The sequence below is a fragment of the Cetorhinus maximus genome, chromosome 4, assembly GCF_964194155.1.
Source record: "Cetorhinus maximus chromosome 4, sCetMax3.hap1.1, whole genome shotgun sequence".
NCBI lineage: Eukaryota > Metazoa > Chordata > Chondrichthyes > Lamniformes > Cetorhinidae > Cetorhinus > Cetorhinus maximus.
Window position 1 is genome coordinate 18,083,357 of NC_135882.1, and position 14,689 is coordinate 18,098,045.

At 38.8% G+C, this 14,689-nt stretch overlaps 1 protein-coding gene across 2 annotated transcripts in view; it reads right to left on the bottom strand.

Annotated features, from left to right (window-relative positions):
* The window catches only part of LOC144679523 (arf-GAP with SH3 domain, ANK repeat and PH domain-containing protein 1-like), a 346,344-nt gene that overhangs the window by 143,194 nt on the left and 188,461 nt on the right, over positions 1–14,689 (bottom strand). For both annotated transcript variants that reach the window (XM_078539997.1, XM_078539998.1), the window contains exon 12: positions 4,621–4,721. In XM_078539997.1, coding sequence (XP_078396123.1) covers positions 4,621–4,721 — 101 coding nt within the window. The remainder of the gene's footprint in view (positions 1–4,620; positions 4,722–14,689) is intronic.

Below are 14,689 nucleotides of genomic sequence, written 5' to 3' on the forward strand. Positions count from 1 at the left end.
GGGTCCTAACCAGAGCTTTATAAGGTTCAGCATAACTTCCCTGCTTTTGTACTCAATGCCTCTATTTTTGAAGCCCAAGATCCCATATGCTTTGTTAACCACTTTCTGAATATGTCCTGCCACCTTTAAAGATCAATGCACATGCACCCCAAGATCCCCCTGTTCAAGATCACAAGAAATAGGAGAAGATGACCATATGGCCCATCGAACCTGCTGTGTCATCCTATACAATCATGGCTGATCTTGGGTTTCAACTCCACTTTCCTGCCCGCTTCCCATATTCCTTTATTCCCCGAGATACCAAAACTTTGTCTATCCAACCCTTAAATGTATTCAACGATTCTGAAGATTTATCACACTTTGAATGAAGTAATTTCTATTCATCTCACCCCTAAACGATCAGTCCCTTATCCTGACACTGTGCCCCCTTGTTTTAGATTCCTCGACCAATGGAAACAATCACTCTATCAAGCCCTGTCAGAATCTCGTATGCTTCAATGAGATCGCCTCTCGTTCTTCTAAACTCCAGAGAATATAGGCCCAATGTATTCAGCCCATTATAGGGCAGCCCCCTCATCCCTGGAACCAATTTAGTGAACCTTCGCGGTACCACCTCCAATGCAAGTATATCCTTTCTTAAATACGGAGACGAAAACTGCACACAGTACTGCAAATATGGTCTCACTAAAATCATGTACAACTGTAGCAGGACTTATTTATTCCTCTACTCCAATCCCCTTGCAATAAAGGCCAACATGCCACTTCCCTTCCTACTTGCTTGCTATACTTGTATAATAACTTTCTGCATTCCTTGTACAAGCAAGTCTCTTTGAACATCAACACTTACAAGTTTCACACCCTGCTTTTCTATTCTTACTAGCAAAGCGAATAACTTTACACTTCCCTACATCATACTCCATCTGCCATCTTGTTGCCCACTCATTTAACCTGTCTATCTCTCTTTGCAGCCTTTCTAGGCCCTCCCCACAACTTATCTTTCCCCACCTAAATTTGTGTCTTGATCAAAGCCATTAATATAGATTGTAAATTGCTGAGGCCCCAGCACTGATCTTTGCGGCACTCCACTATTCGCTGCCTTTCAACTTGAAAATGTTCCGTTTTTGCCCACTCTGTTTCCTGTCCATTAACCAACTCTCTATCCAATCTAATATATCGCCCCTGACTTCTGAGCCCTTATCTTGACTTTTGTGTGGCACTTTATTGAATCTCTTTTGGAAATCCAGGTATACATCTACCGGTTCCCCTTTATCCACCCAACTGGTTAGATTCTCAAGGAACTAATAAATTTGTCAAACAGGATTTCGCTTTAGTAAAACCATGTTGACTTGCTATAATCATACTATGCTTTTCTAAGTGCATTGTTAGGGCTTCCTTAATAATAGATTCCAGCATTTTCCCAACAACTGATGATAGGTTAACTGAACTGTAGTCCCTGTTTTCTCTCTCCCCTTTCTTGAAAGCGGTGTAATATTTGCCAACCTCCAATCTGACGGGACCATTCTTAAATCAAAGGAAATTTGGAAAATCATAGCTAATGCATCCACTATTTCTTCAGTTATCTCTTTTAGAACCCTCAGGTGTAGACCATCAGGTCCTGAGGATTTGTCAGATTTTGCCTCTTAAGTTCCCCAATACTTTTTCTCTGCTGTTTGTTATGCAACCCAAACGTACCTTAATGTAGAGCGCAGAGGTCAGGTACTCCAAGTTCCGACAACCTTCACACTTCCCGTGCAGGTGCAGATCATGAGGGCTGCACGTGCGCAATTTGGCACATTTGCATCTTTAAGCTTTTTGGGCCTAGGGCTGGCCCAACACACCTTGCATAAACAGAGAAGAAAATGGTGCAAAAATCCAGGTCAGGTGATCGGGAGTGGAACACCATGAAAGACTAGTGTCCCAGGCAGTGGACAGGGAGAAGAGACAGGGAAAGGTCCCAAAAAAGGGAGGGGGCACAAGGAGAACCTTCCCAAAAGGAAGTCCAAGTAGGGACAGAAGCAGGTCCCAGTTAAGGAAAAAGAAAGTGGCAAAACAGGCTCCAAAAGAGCTTCGGGGAAGTAGAATTTAAGTGGAAGAGACAGCCGAAGGTTGGTGACTCTGTGTTGCTGGCCATTGTGACAAAGGTACGCACCTCTTTGGAGCAGTAGCTTTCAGCTCAGTGCAGCTGAAGTTATGCCTGTAACTTGCATACTACGAAATCCCAGGAAACAAGAATGAAACCCTGCGAGATGAGCTGTTATTGATGCCATCAGTCTGGTAACTGAAGAGGGCTCAAGAGAAGCCCTGAAGATTCAAGAAGGCAGCCAAAGGTTGGTGACTCTGCGCTGCAGGCTATTGGGGCAAAGGTAACCTTTCGGAGTGGTAGTTTTCTGCTCAGCACGGCTGAAGAGCTGAAATTGTTTGAGGGTTGGTGCTTGAGTACTTGAGAATCCAGGGGAACGGAATCTTGGGAGGAGAAACTGAAACCATGTGAGGTGGGCCATTGTTGAAGCTGTCTGGGTTGTAATGACTTTGACAGAATTTCAAGGTGAGATCTTCAAAGGTGAAGATTAGAAACCCCCGTGAGCAAGACAAAGTTTCAGTGAGATTGGTTGGCTCAGTGTTACTGATGTCTGGGTAGGCTGTTGGGAAATCCGTTGAATGTGTTTTGGTCACATCTATCATTTACTGAGCAGTGTGGTGTGTTTGATCACAGTTTGCCTGTTGATTTATATTACCTCATATTAACCCTGAATGTTAGAGTAAAGATAGACATTGTAAATTGCTTTACCTTTCTGACCTTGCATAGTAAAGTTTACTTTTGTTTGTTCAAAGCCCATGGGATCCTGTTTTTTTTTTACTGAGCAAGTGCCTTAAATCCCAAGCTTTGCCTAGTTTAAACAAAACGTTCTTGATCCCTAACCAGCTCTTACCAACAATTTGGGGGTCTGGTCAACATGTTATCATGTTAATAACATTATATTAATTTCCTTAATCTTCTCATTCTTTTTAGCCCCTAGGTTAGTCAATTTCTGGTATAAAACTTGTCCTCTACTGTGATTTAGAATACTCCCAAACCTGAGACGCTACTTTTTTTTTGAAAGATTGTAAGCCTCTTCTTTCAATCCAATACAATCCTTAACTTCCTGAGTGAGCCACGGTTGGGTCTGTCTTGCTGAGTTTTTGTTTTTCAATGGAATGTATTTTCATTGAACATTGAATTTTCTTTAAATGTCACCCACTGTTCATTTACCTTCTTAACCTTTAGTCTATGTACCCAATTAACCTTAGCTAGTCCTCTCCTCATACCTATGTATGCCTGCCCTTCAGCTTTGTTTATACTAATCTAGAAAAGGATAATACAACAAATATTGCTTGCGATATTAAATGTAGGAGAGCCCCAGATTGCCTCCTTTTGGAAAGGCCCACCAAACTGTGCCAATTTGGCAAAGACCCTGGGGGTGGGGCACCTCCCTCCACTCCCAAGGGCTGCCAGCTTTGCTCTGCTCAGCAGCACCACTGAGGGTAGTGGGGGGCAGCTAGCCGCCAATGCACCCAGCCAAAGCCAAGGATCACTGAAACACCCTAGTCACAGGTGAATGATGGCAGGTGAAAGTCCCAGGGTGGGGGTCATGGGGCAGAGGTTTTGACAACAACAGCAGGGAATGGCTCTCAGCAGGAGCCCCCTTCCCAATGCTAGGTCTTTTAATTAGCACTAAGTACCTTTGAATGAGGGTTCCCCCCTCCTGGAAGCCTGCAAACAGCCCTGATAGGGTTTGCTTTTTGGGCTTCCCTCAAGGCGAGTTCCCTGCCCGGCACTGGGTGAATACCAGCGGCGGTGGAACGGACTTCCATGAGCCTTCCCGCTCTGGATTTAATCGGAGCAGAGGCCGGATCGCCACATGCCACTATCCTATCCGATTAAATGCCCCCTAACCACCAAACCAACCTGAGGGGAGGGCATTAAATAAATTCCACCCAATGCTCTAGACAGTACAGTATTATTACAAAACAAAATTGGAATTATGGTGAAGTGTAATGATTATTTTCCTTTCTTTTCAGTTCATATCTTCTCTTAGCTATGAGGCTAGGCTTAAGACTTGTTCCCATGATAACACCATGTCAAAAGAAGGTAGTAACGTTCACAATGACTATTCACCTGATTTTCTGAACATTTCTTCCTGTCTTCTACTCTCTTGTGGGTCATGTGGGGGAAATCAGAGATGAAAACCTAGCCTTGCCGCAGCTCACTAGGGTTCTGTTATGGTATTGCCATTGCATTATTCAAATAAGCTATTTCTTTCAAAAACAGAAGTCAAGAAACAATTTTAAAAACATATTAGCTCATATGTTTGGCTAATCTGGAATCTCTCGCTTCATTTTCTAACAGAAAGATTTGAGTCCAATAGCTTGTCAAATAATTTATGTAAAAACATGACTTGCATTTTCTGCACTTGAAGTTTAGCTTTAATACTGGAAACAAACTGAATTAGATGGATTTAAGGTACTCTCGTGAAATCCAAGCATCCAATTTGAGCAGCATAATGTGTAAAGGTGTGCCTTTAGTTTTGAAGCAAGAGTCAATAAGCATTATTAGTTTATTCAATATAGAAAAATACATACCCATCACTTTTTTTCATGAGAAATCCCTTCTTCTCGCTGCCATACTCCTTATTGCCTTGAAGCTGGTGCATACTGTATCCCGACTGTCTACTTTGAGAATCCTAAGAGAAGCCAATAGGTTATAACTATGAATACCTCACACAATTGAAAAGCAAACACAGAGCAAAAGAGAGCCTAACGCATAGAGTACTGACGTGCAGAGCTCTTCAGAAGATTATTCCATCCACTAGCTAACTTGCCGGTTGGTCTTAAGTTATCATCCATGTGTATTAACTGTTTAGTTTTCCTAATATTTACTTGGGGAATGTAACGGAAATATTGCAACGTTTTTAATTAATGCTTTATTTATTTATTTACTCTATTAATATAAGTTGAAGATCAATGGTGATGGGGTGACTATAATGAAAATATGGCATTTAACATCTTGGAACAAAGACACACATCAATAAGAGTTAACCAATAGCAAATAAAAATGTTATTCAAAATCCAATGTACAAATCAGGCACAGCATGGAATGACGAATACTAAATAACTCTAGAAATTTGTGGACGAACCTAGACCTGTCGTAACACTGGACCAGGCTTGGTCAAGTCTGTTTTGCTATTCGCAAGTTTTCTATCAAATATAAGCACACCCTGGTGTTGTAGAATTTGTAACATAGGACTCATAAAAATAGGGGCAATTTATACTGTTGAGCCTAAACTGAGGCTAAGACTGATCTTACTGTACCATCTTCATTTGCCTAAGAACTTTAATTATCCAGGCTCAAATCAAGATCAAAGCTTTTAAGGGCTGAGTTTATTTTGCTCCCAAATATCACCAAATCACTTTTGTGTACTCTTGCTAGTTATTGTTTATTTCTCTAAGAGTTACACTGAATTCCCACTGACATTTATACTTAAATTAATAGTGATTTCATTGATTTTTAGGTAAAAATTGCCAGGCAAATCTAATGCAATGATTTGAGATTGGTGAACAACATAGAATAGGTTTGCTATATAAATAAAATGAAAGATAAAATAACCTGCATGCAAATGTTAATTAAAACTGGAACTTACTCTCCTAGACTTTGATCAGGAAAGGCAAAAGCATTTGTAAGGGGAAAAAAGTGCAAGTGTAAAAAACAACATTTTACAGATTCAGCAGAAGTGAATGAAATATCAGTTGAAATACAAGAAATTGCCAGAAAAATGCTTACAATGCAATCATTCACCATAAAGTTACTTATCAAATTTATATCAATGTAGGGTTCAACAATGGCACAATACACAAAACACATGAAATATTTTCAATGTGCCACTTGAGTTTTTAAAGCTAGCAAACAGGCAAATTAATGGTCCTATGAGACTGTTTAGTAACATTGCATTTTAAAATTTTCAGTATGATCTTCAACTCTATATATAACTGAAGTGCCAGTTGATGATGTACCTCATGCCGGTTAAACATCTTAACTGTATTATATCAATTACTATTTTAGTTCAGTTCACAGGAAATAGGTCATTTCATTGTATAATGTTACGTAACATCTAATTAAAAATTATTTAGGAAGGCTAATTTCAACATGCAGACATGATAATTAGTTACCTATGCAAGGTAAACTAGTATCATATCTTAATGAACTGTAAATGCAAATTTGAAGGCTGATGAAAACTACTAGTAGTGTAAACAATTTTAATTTATTGTGAAATGTAACATTTTCTTTTAATCATGTCAACTAAACAAGCTCTCCATTGATACCAATCCAAATACAATAAATATATATGTATATAATGCACACATATACACACATTGTTACACGAGCCTCCTCCCACCCTTCTTTATCTAACCCCATCAACATATCCTTCTACTCCTTTCTCCCTCATGTTTTTATCCAGCTTCTCCCTTAACTATATTTATTCTATATAAAATTAGAAATCTAATCACAAATTTTGAATTGCAAGAACTCCGCAGGACAGTAGTGTATTGTAAGTATGTTGCTGATTACAAAATATTGATAGAATAAATGGTATCTCACTGGTCTACCAGCTTATTTTTCTGTCTCCATCTTCGATTCTCATTTTGTTCAAATTTCTCCTCTCTGATTTTCCTCATTAATTTATCAGGTATATTTGAACCTCACTCAATTAAATTTTAAAAAATCTTGTAAGGAAAAATGATTAATAGCAATGAGTACCATATTTTCCCTAAAAAAAAAGCCCCTCTCTACAATTTTTCCAGACCCTTAGTTTGTGTCCTCCCTACCTACTTCATGGCAGGCCTTAACCATGTGCAAGCTGAATACAACTTCCTGTGCATCCCAACCCTCAAACCCCCATTTTCCCTGTGTACATGCCCTTTGCTTTCTGTATGCGTTACACCCTTAGAGTCAAACTATAAACATCCCACAAAGGTCGGAAATTCCAAATCCAACATCTACGGAAATTGGATGGTCTATTTGAAAACGTGTTTGTGGGGAAGGTAAGAGATTGCACCCTGACCATGGTCTTGTTCCTGATGCTTCCTTCACTAAACTGCTCTTAAGAAGCTTGCAATGTCAATTTGAAAAGCAACATTTGGGTCATTTACTCAATGCTGCGTTAAATATGAGTGACTGGGAAAATGGAAGTTGAGTATTTATATGGCTGGTCCAGTTCTTGGTGCAAAAGTCAAAGTGCATCCTTCTTTGAACTGAGTTTTCTTTTGGTGATTTGATATAGCTGGAAGGTAAATACTACAATCGGTGTGAGAGATGCAGAAAGAAAAAGGGAGAAAGAGACACTTTGCTATACATGTGGAAAGATTCATACAGTTGTAATAGATGAGGAAAACAAGATGGAATGGGGATATCAGGAAGGAAGAGACAAATGGGAGGGGCTGGGTAAGGAAAGAAAAGACATAGGGCTTGGAGGAGAAAGGGAGAAAAGTAAAGGCAGAGAGCAAGGGTTGGGAGGTGTGGTCAGGGAAAGAAGATGTGGGATGAAGACAGGAATTGCAGGTTAATAAAGTGACAAGCTGAAAAGTTAAAACATTGAAAGGGCCCTTATACATCAACATAAATTAAGCAACTCATAGGCTGTAATTAACAAAATTGAAAATCAAGGCTAATTTTGGGGCCATTGAAAAACTCATCAGCATTCTCTGAAAGTTGCAATACTAACAAGTAACTTCTCTCTCTATTCTCCATTGACATTTGGTGACCAGCAGCCGACAAGAGGCAGGCAGAATAGCAAAAAGCTGGTGCAGTCATTTAACAAATGCTGAAGGAAAAAGGCACTTCAGCACTGGCCCCTTCCGATTGGCCACTGCAATGAGTAACGTGGACCTCAGGAGTAGGACCCATTCTACTTTGGAAAAAAATGAATGGTGGGGAAACAGACACACACACATACATGCATGATTTCTATGAATCTTAAGGCAAGTACAATCAAACTGTTGTACCAGAATGTCTGCTGTTCTCTGAAAAATGCATTTCTGGAGTGCCACCTTGTGGTGAATGCTAACTATTGCAGTTGGATTTGAGTAGCATGAGATGAGGTAACATTATTCTCACAGCAGATTCGAATGTTGAAATCACTGATTTTTCATATGCAACTATTTGATCTTATGACATTGCAAAGGGAGTCAAGGTCAAAGGAAGGAGGGTTTGGAAAGCACACACTGAATAATTGGACCCAGCCAAGGAGCAGGTTGAGGACGAGCGCGAGTGGTAGCATGGAGATAGTGAGTGGGCTCAGGAATAGAAGGAGGGGGAATGAGGGAAAAGACAACTGGAGCAACCAAGAAGGGAGAGAAGAAATGGATGCAGGAAGTGACCAATGGGGAGGATGAGGAGCTGGAAGAGCAAAGGCAGGGAAACCACCTCAGTCAAATGGAGATGTTTCAGGTTCTCTTCTCTCCACGCAAACTTTGATGAATATGTCTGTTGGATAGCTCTATGACCTTGGGTTTGTTGCAGTTAGGATGATGGACAGTTATGTTTGGTTTCAGTTTGAGGCCTGTCAACTGAGGTTAAGTATGATGGCGTTTGGGGTGGGTTATCTTCAATTTATATGAGGATCGCATTTAAACATGAGCAATGTCAACAGATTTGAGCCAACATCTTCTGCAGAAAGGGTTAGGTAAAGCCTTTTTTAATAATTACCTTCCTCGAGCAATAACCCAAAATGTTAACTCTGTTTCCACAGATGCTGAGTATTTTCAGCATTATCTGTTTCTATTTGATTTTCAACATCCATAATATTTTGGTTTCATATGGGAAAAATTGAGTTCTCATGATTAGCATCAGCTTCAAAGCGAAAAGCATATTTTATTTGCTATATTTTTGAGGATTTGTGAATGAATATTTCAATCTTGTATATTAATAAAGTCGTTTGAATATCTGAAATTTAACTTCAGTGAATCATTATTTTGGTTTACCTTCATGAATTATAGAGGGGAATAAAGAAAATTTCTTTCATTTAAAAAAATGCATAATTTTAATCAAATTCTACAATTTCAATCAAATCAATTGGCATTACATTTCATCTGGCCTAATCAAAAAATAATTTTTCTGTAACAATACCAGACATATGAGGTGGTTATGCAGTAAACTATTTTGATGTCCGATGGGTCAAAAATAACAAATCCTTAATTAATAGTTGAAAACTGTTATTAAAAATGCAACCCAAATTTTCTGAATTCTAATCACCTGTGCGCAAATTAATATTTAGCAAATTATACAAGGTATCTTTTAAACACATTACAACTGTAAGCATTTTTGGTGGTTTTATAATTAGACTTCCGAAAATGTTTAAAACTGTTGATAAACATTCCAATTCTCTGGTTTGGAATTCAGAAAAAAACATTTTTATACTTAGTACATTATGTTAATAGGTTATGTATCAGAAGACTTTTTGATATACTAATACATCTCCAGTGGTTCGCTGGAAGAAATGGGATGACTTTTAGTTGTGCTTGTTCTAACAAGCTGCGAGTTTGCAGCATGATCTCTGGAACAAGAATAATAAGCACTCCTATAATACATTTTTTTAAAGCATGAGGAAGAAAAATCTTTTCAGTAATTTATGGTAGATTAAGTTCATGTAATTCTGAAATGATATTCTCAAATTTAGCTTCGCATAAGGACATTAGGCAAGGATCATATGACTAGTAATAGTGCACGGACAGGTCAGACTTTAATTTTATCAATAAATAAATTAATAACGGATATATAGGATTGATTGACAGAGATCTTGTGCACAGTGGGTAGTGTCCCTACCTCTGAGCCAGAAGCTCCAGGTTCAAGTCCCACTCCAGAACTTGATGGCCAGGGAAGGTGCATTCATAATGTGGCCAAATAGGTCGAGTGGCAACTTGTAAATCCTGCCAACATACACCAATGGCAGGCAGTAAGAGCAGGGGAGATTCCTGGTCAGCTATGTGATGCAACGAAATTGGAGCTTCTACCTTCACTATCCATAGTTCAAAGCTACAACATACATGTAAAAGTGTACATTGCCACAACAACTTGGACTTGAGGGGCCAGTTGGCTGGACAGCCGGTGTGGATCAGATTGATGCCCACAGCCTGGGATTCGATCTCCATTTTGGTTGGGGTGGGTTTGGGACCTGCCTCCTTGCCCTACCCTTGGTGGAGGTCATGGCACTGTAGGTTGGACCTGCCTTTAGGCAGAGAATTTGAGAAGAAAGGAGTGATTACAATCAAATTTAAGTTTAAATGAAAATTAAATACCAAAGCTGTATGATTTATAAAGTAATCTGATCCATTCAATGCAATTATTTCGTAAAGACCCCAAATCATACTCTTCGTACAACAGCAATAGGCGTACATGTAAAATGGGACTTTAATCTGTTTTTAATCTTCGGTATAGAAAATTTTGAATCATGAATAAAATATCTTTAGTATACCATGAACAATTATGCTACAATATGAATAGTGCCAATAATATGATGCAATTTTATTAAAACTTATTTTATTAAAAGTCAATAATCTTGGGAGTGTACATTGCCATTAAAGCTATCCTTTTTCTATTTTATCAAATCAAAGAATAAGTACAGATCTAACCCATGCCAAATCATGAAGAGAAATATTAAGGAGTTCTGTATGTGGATGTTAAATTTGTTGCCATACTTAAGATATTGCAAGCCAATTCATCTTCAACATTCAATCTCTTTCTTCAATAGAGAAGTTGTTGAAAATAGTTCAGAAACTCACCAGATGGACTGCAAGGGTATACACCTCCAGACAGCAAGAATCTGCACCACAGCCTGTTATTTGATTTCCCACCCAACTTTAACAGATGAGCCAGAAATCCCTCTAGTAGAACTATGGGAAATTGAAACCATCTAATTTGGCCCCTGCTAAAGGCCACATACCCAGTTGTGTCTCTTTTCCCAGGTGCTCAATCAGATGGTGCAATTTCAATGTCCTGTTCCACCAAGCTTCAAACACCATTTTCTACCCAGTTTTAAGATAATTTGCTTCCATCTTCACAACCTTTGCCCTATTTCAACCTCCTCTGCCATTGAAACCCATACTGAAAATCATGGCATAAAAGCTGACCTGGCCAATGGACAACCCCATTTTTCCAGCCCCAAAAATCATGTATTTGCATATACTAGGTGTAGGAGTCGACCTCCCCCTTTTCAGACATGACATGTTATACTTGCATTAGAAGTTAGCTTCAATTTTTCACCCCACAAATGCACACTTTATATACCAGTACCTAATAACTATGTGCCAAGGATCAAGCAGGCGATATGAGCTGTGTTATGAAGATGCACAGGAGTTTAAGTCACACCCAATCTTTGCTTTGGATGTCGATGACTTTTCAAATGGCGACCACCCACACCAGCAGTTCACTTCTATAGTCATTCATATAAGTCAACCTCCATTTTTGGAGGGATTTTGAGAATTCAAAGATTGACTTATACATTGACATCTATGGTATTTTGTTTTACATTCAACCATTTTTCTCAAATGGTCTGAATAACCTCCCAAACTCGTTCCTTTATGAACCTCAAGTTTTCTAAAACTCTCAGATATATCATTCCCATCCCCCGTGAACTCCAATGCATCTAATTTGAAATTCTTGTTTTTGCTTACAAATTCAAGGATGAAGTTTAAAATCTCTCTTTGGTTAAAAGTTCCTCATCAGCTCCATGCCCTGTAATGGTGCATCAGCAGCAGCCACCACAAAGGAGACTCTAACTCAGAACATGGCATGCCATTCCAAGAAGTAAGGGCCCCTCCAGCCAGAGTAACGCTACTCTGAAAATCTCAGTCACAGGAATTTCAGGAACTTGTTTCTGAGGGAAATTAAATGGATTGGTTACAAGTATCCACTCTCCCTGCGTAGTCAACTTGTGCTCTGTGCAACTAAGTAATAACGCATTTCAAATGAAAGGTCATGGGATAACAAAATTTTGGTAACAATTTCCTAAATGAACTGAAATCCATCCAAAATACAAAAAGAGGAATTGCCCTATCCATGATTTGAACAAGTTATAGTACATCTATTACTATTGTAAGCAATTTTCTTACTCTCTTAAGCTGATGTGAGAATTAATACAAATTTGCAATCTTATAGAAACTTAAGATCATAGGAATCGATGAACCAAAAGATCCTGACAATTACCAAAGGATGAAATTCAAGTCCCTTGGCGGGAACATTTTTAAAAAAGTGTCCCCCATCATAATCCCTATTAGAAATGGGTGAAAGACAAAATTGCTGCAACACGGACACTCAGAACTTGGGATGACTCCTTTATCTAGTAGCATCTCGAAGTGTTAAAGAATTACATCAAAATGAAAAAGAATGACTCATCACTTTCTTTCCAAATTCCAGATGCTTATTCTGAAAGTGAATGAAAGAAAGCCAAGTTGGAACTGCCACTGTCAAAACTTCTACATTGTTTTGGAATATTAGATTTTACCTTCTGGGAGGTAAAACTTAAGACTGAAGTTTTTTTTAATGTACAAGCTTTGTTTATCTCCTCCCCCACTCCTCAGATGTTGGCTCTTTTTGGGGTACAGTTCCACTGATGCCAATCACACCGTGGTATCTTGCACAAATAACTACTTTTCACACATGAACTTAAAGACAGTGAGTATTGACAGCCTATTTGATCACGAAAAGCATTACAGAAATGCCAAACCTGTTATCACCCAATGATCTTGCACATATGGATTACCAGTAAGGGTCAAGGGATATTTATCAGGAATGGAAATCCCAAGCAATTTGTCACTTAAAACCCATAAGCCATTAAGCTAATTCTATTGCACCCCAGCAGAGTTCAACTGTGAACTGAACCCGTCTATAAAGTTGTTATTCCCTGGATGAACCATTTGAGCCATCAGGAAACGCAACATTTTTTCAAAATTACAAATGTAATTCAAGGATTTATGCTCTATAATTATAATGCTGTGATAAAGTTACTCCTGACATTACTGCAATATTAGTGATTATTTCAGTACAATATGAGCAGGAAACTTATAAAATCATTCAACTGTTATCCCTGCCAGTCTAAAGCTGAACTGAGTGTACTCAGGTAGCAGTTAAGACATGAAAAAACATTAACAGAAATTTCTCATATGTTGCTATTGATGCTGCTACTCAGTAATTTACAACAAAACCAAATACATAGTTAAGACACTTAGATTTATATATGATCATGGACAGATTTGTAAATAGAAATTGATAATTAGACTGAGCAGCCAATGTGATATAATACTAGTTGCCAAACACTGGCTACCAGCCTGGTTGAGAACAAAGTCAGTCATGCCAGTCTAAACATAACTGCTTGATTTTTTAACTGCAATAACATAATAAATTACATAATAAAATTGTGTGCAAGTTTCAAAGATCATTTCATGTCTCTGGATCTGTCAATATTTTTTTTAAAAACAAAGCCAAAATCATTTTGCCATTGCAATTTGAATGGCTCTTTAAAAACAGCATTTTAACAGTCTCACATTCCTGCCTTTAAGACCCTCCTTAAAACCTTCCTCTTTGATCAAGCTATTGGTCATCTGACCTAATATCTCATGTACCTGGTGTCATATTTTGTTTTATAGTGCTATGAAGCACCTTGGGTGTTTTATTACATTAACGACACAATATAAATACAAGTCACAGTTTGATATTTCTTGGAAAACCCTGAACAAATTCTAAAAGAATGCATTTTTGCTGGAAATACAGAAAGACTTCATGTTTGCATTTACGATGTTACGACAGATAGGTTGAGCTTGAGCATGAGCTGCGAATTGGACACATGAACTTGCTGCTTGAATTCTTAACATACACTCCTATCACATGAAGCTCTGTTGGAAGTGCAAAATGGTATGTTTAAACCTGTTATGCCAACAGATTTACTAAACTTGCAACATATGCTTTCCAGAAATGCGACAACTACAAAAGAACAGGTTCATGCAGTTAATTTAACCAGCTTCTCATTACCAGTACCCATCTTTCTCCTGCTTAAACCATAAAAGGTGACTGTTCTTACAACAAGAGGGTTACTCCATGTCCGTGACAAAGGGGAGCTCAGTATGAAGGACCCCTGCAGGGGGAAAGCGTGGTAGTATTGAGAGAAGCAACTGGTTGTACTTGGGTGGAGGGGACCCCAGTGTTAATTCCAAAAAAGTGCTTATCATGGAAGAATGAGTCCAAAGCCAGTCTTTTACTTCAATCAGGTTTATTCTTAACAGTTCTGCAAAGTAACAGGCTCTCCCAGTCCCGTCCACACCAGAGTGTTACAGCTGTATCCATTTATAGATGAGCCAATGCCATCGCTTGTTTTAACAATGCAATTGTCTTAATGTAATTGCTATACAACTTGGTGTCAGCTGTGGCTCAGTTCATAGCACCCTTGCCTTTGAACCAGAGGGTTGTGGGTTCATGTCCCACTCCCGGAAACCCAGAACTGTGATTGTACTCAAAAGAGTTGCAATCTGTGACTGTTGATAACTCAAAAGAGTTTGACAATGTAATTTGAGGTGTCAGCTGTGGCTCAGTTCATAGCACCCTCGCCTTTTAATCAGAGGGTTGTGGGTTCATGTCCCACTCCCGGAAACCAAGAACTGTGAACGT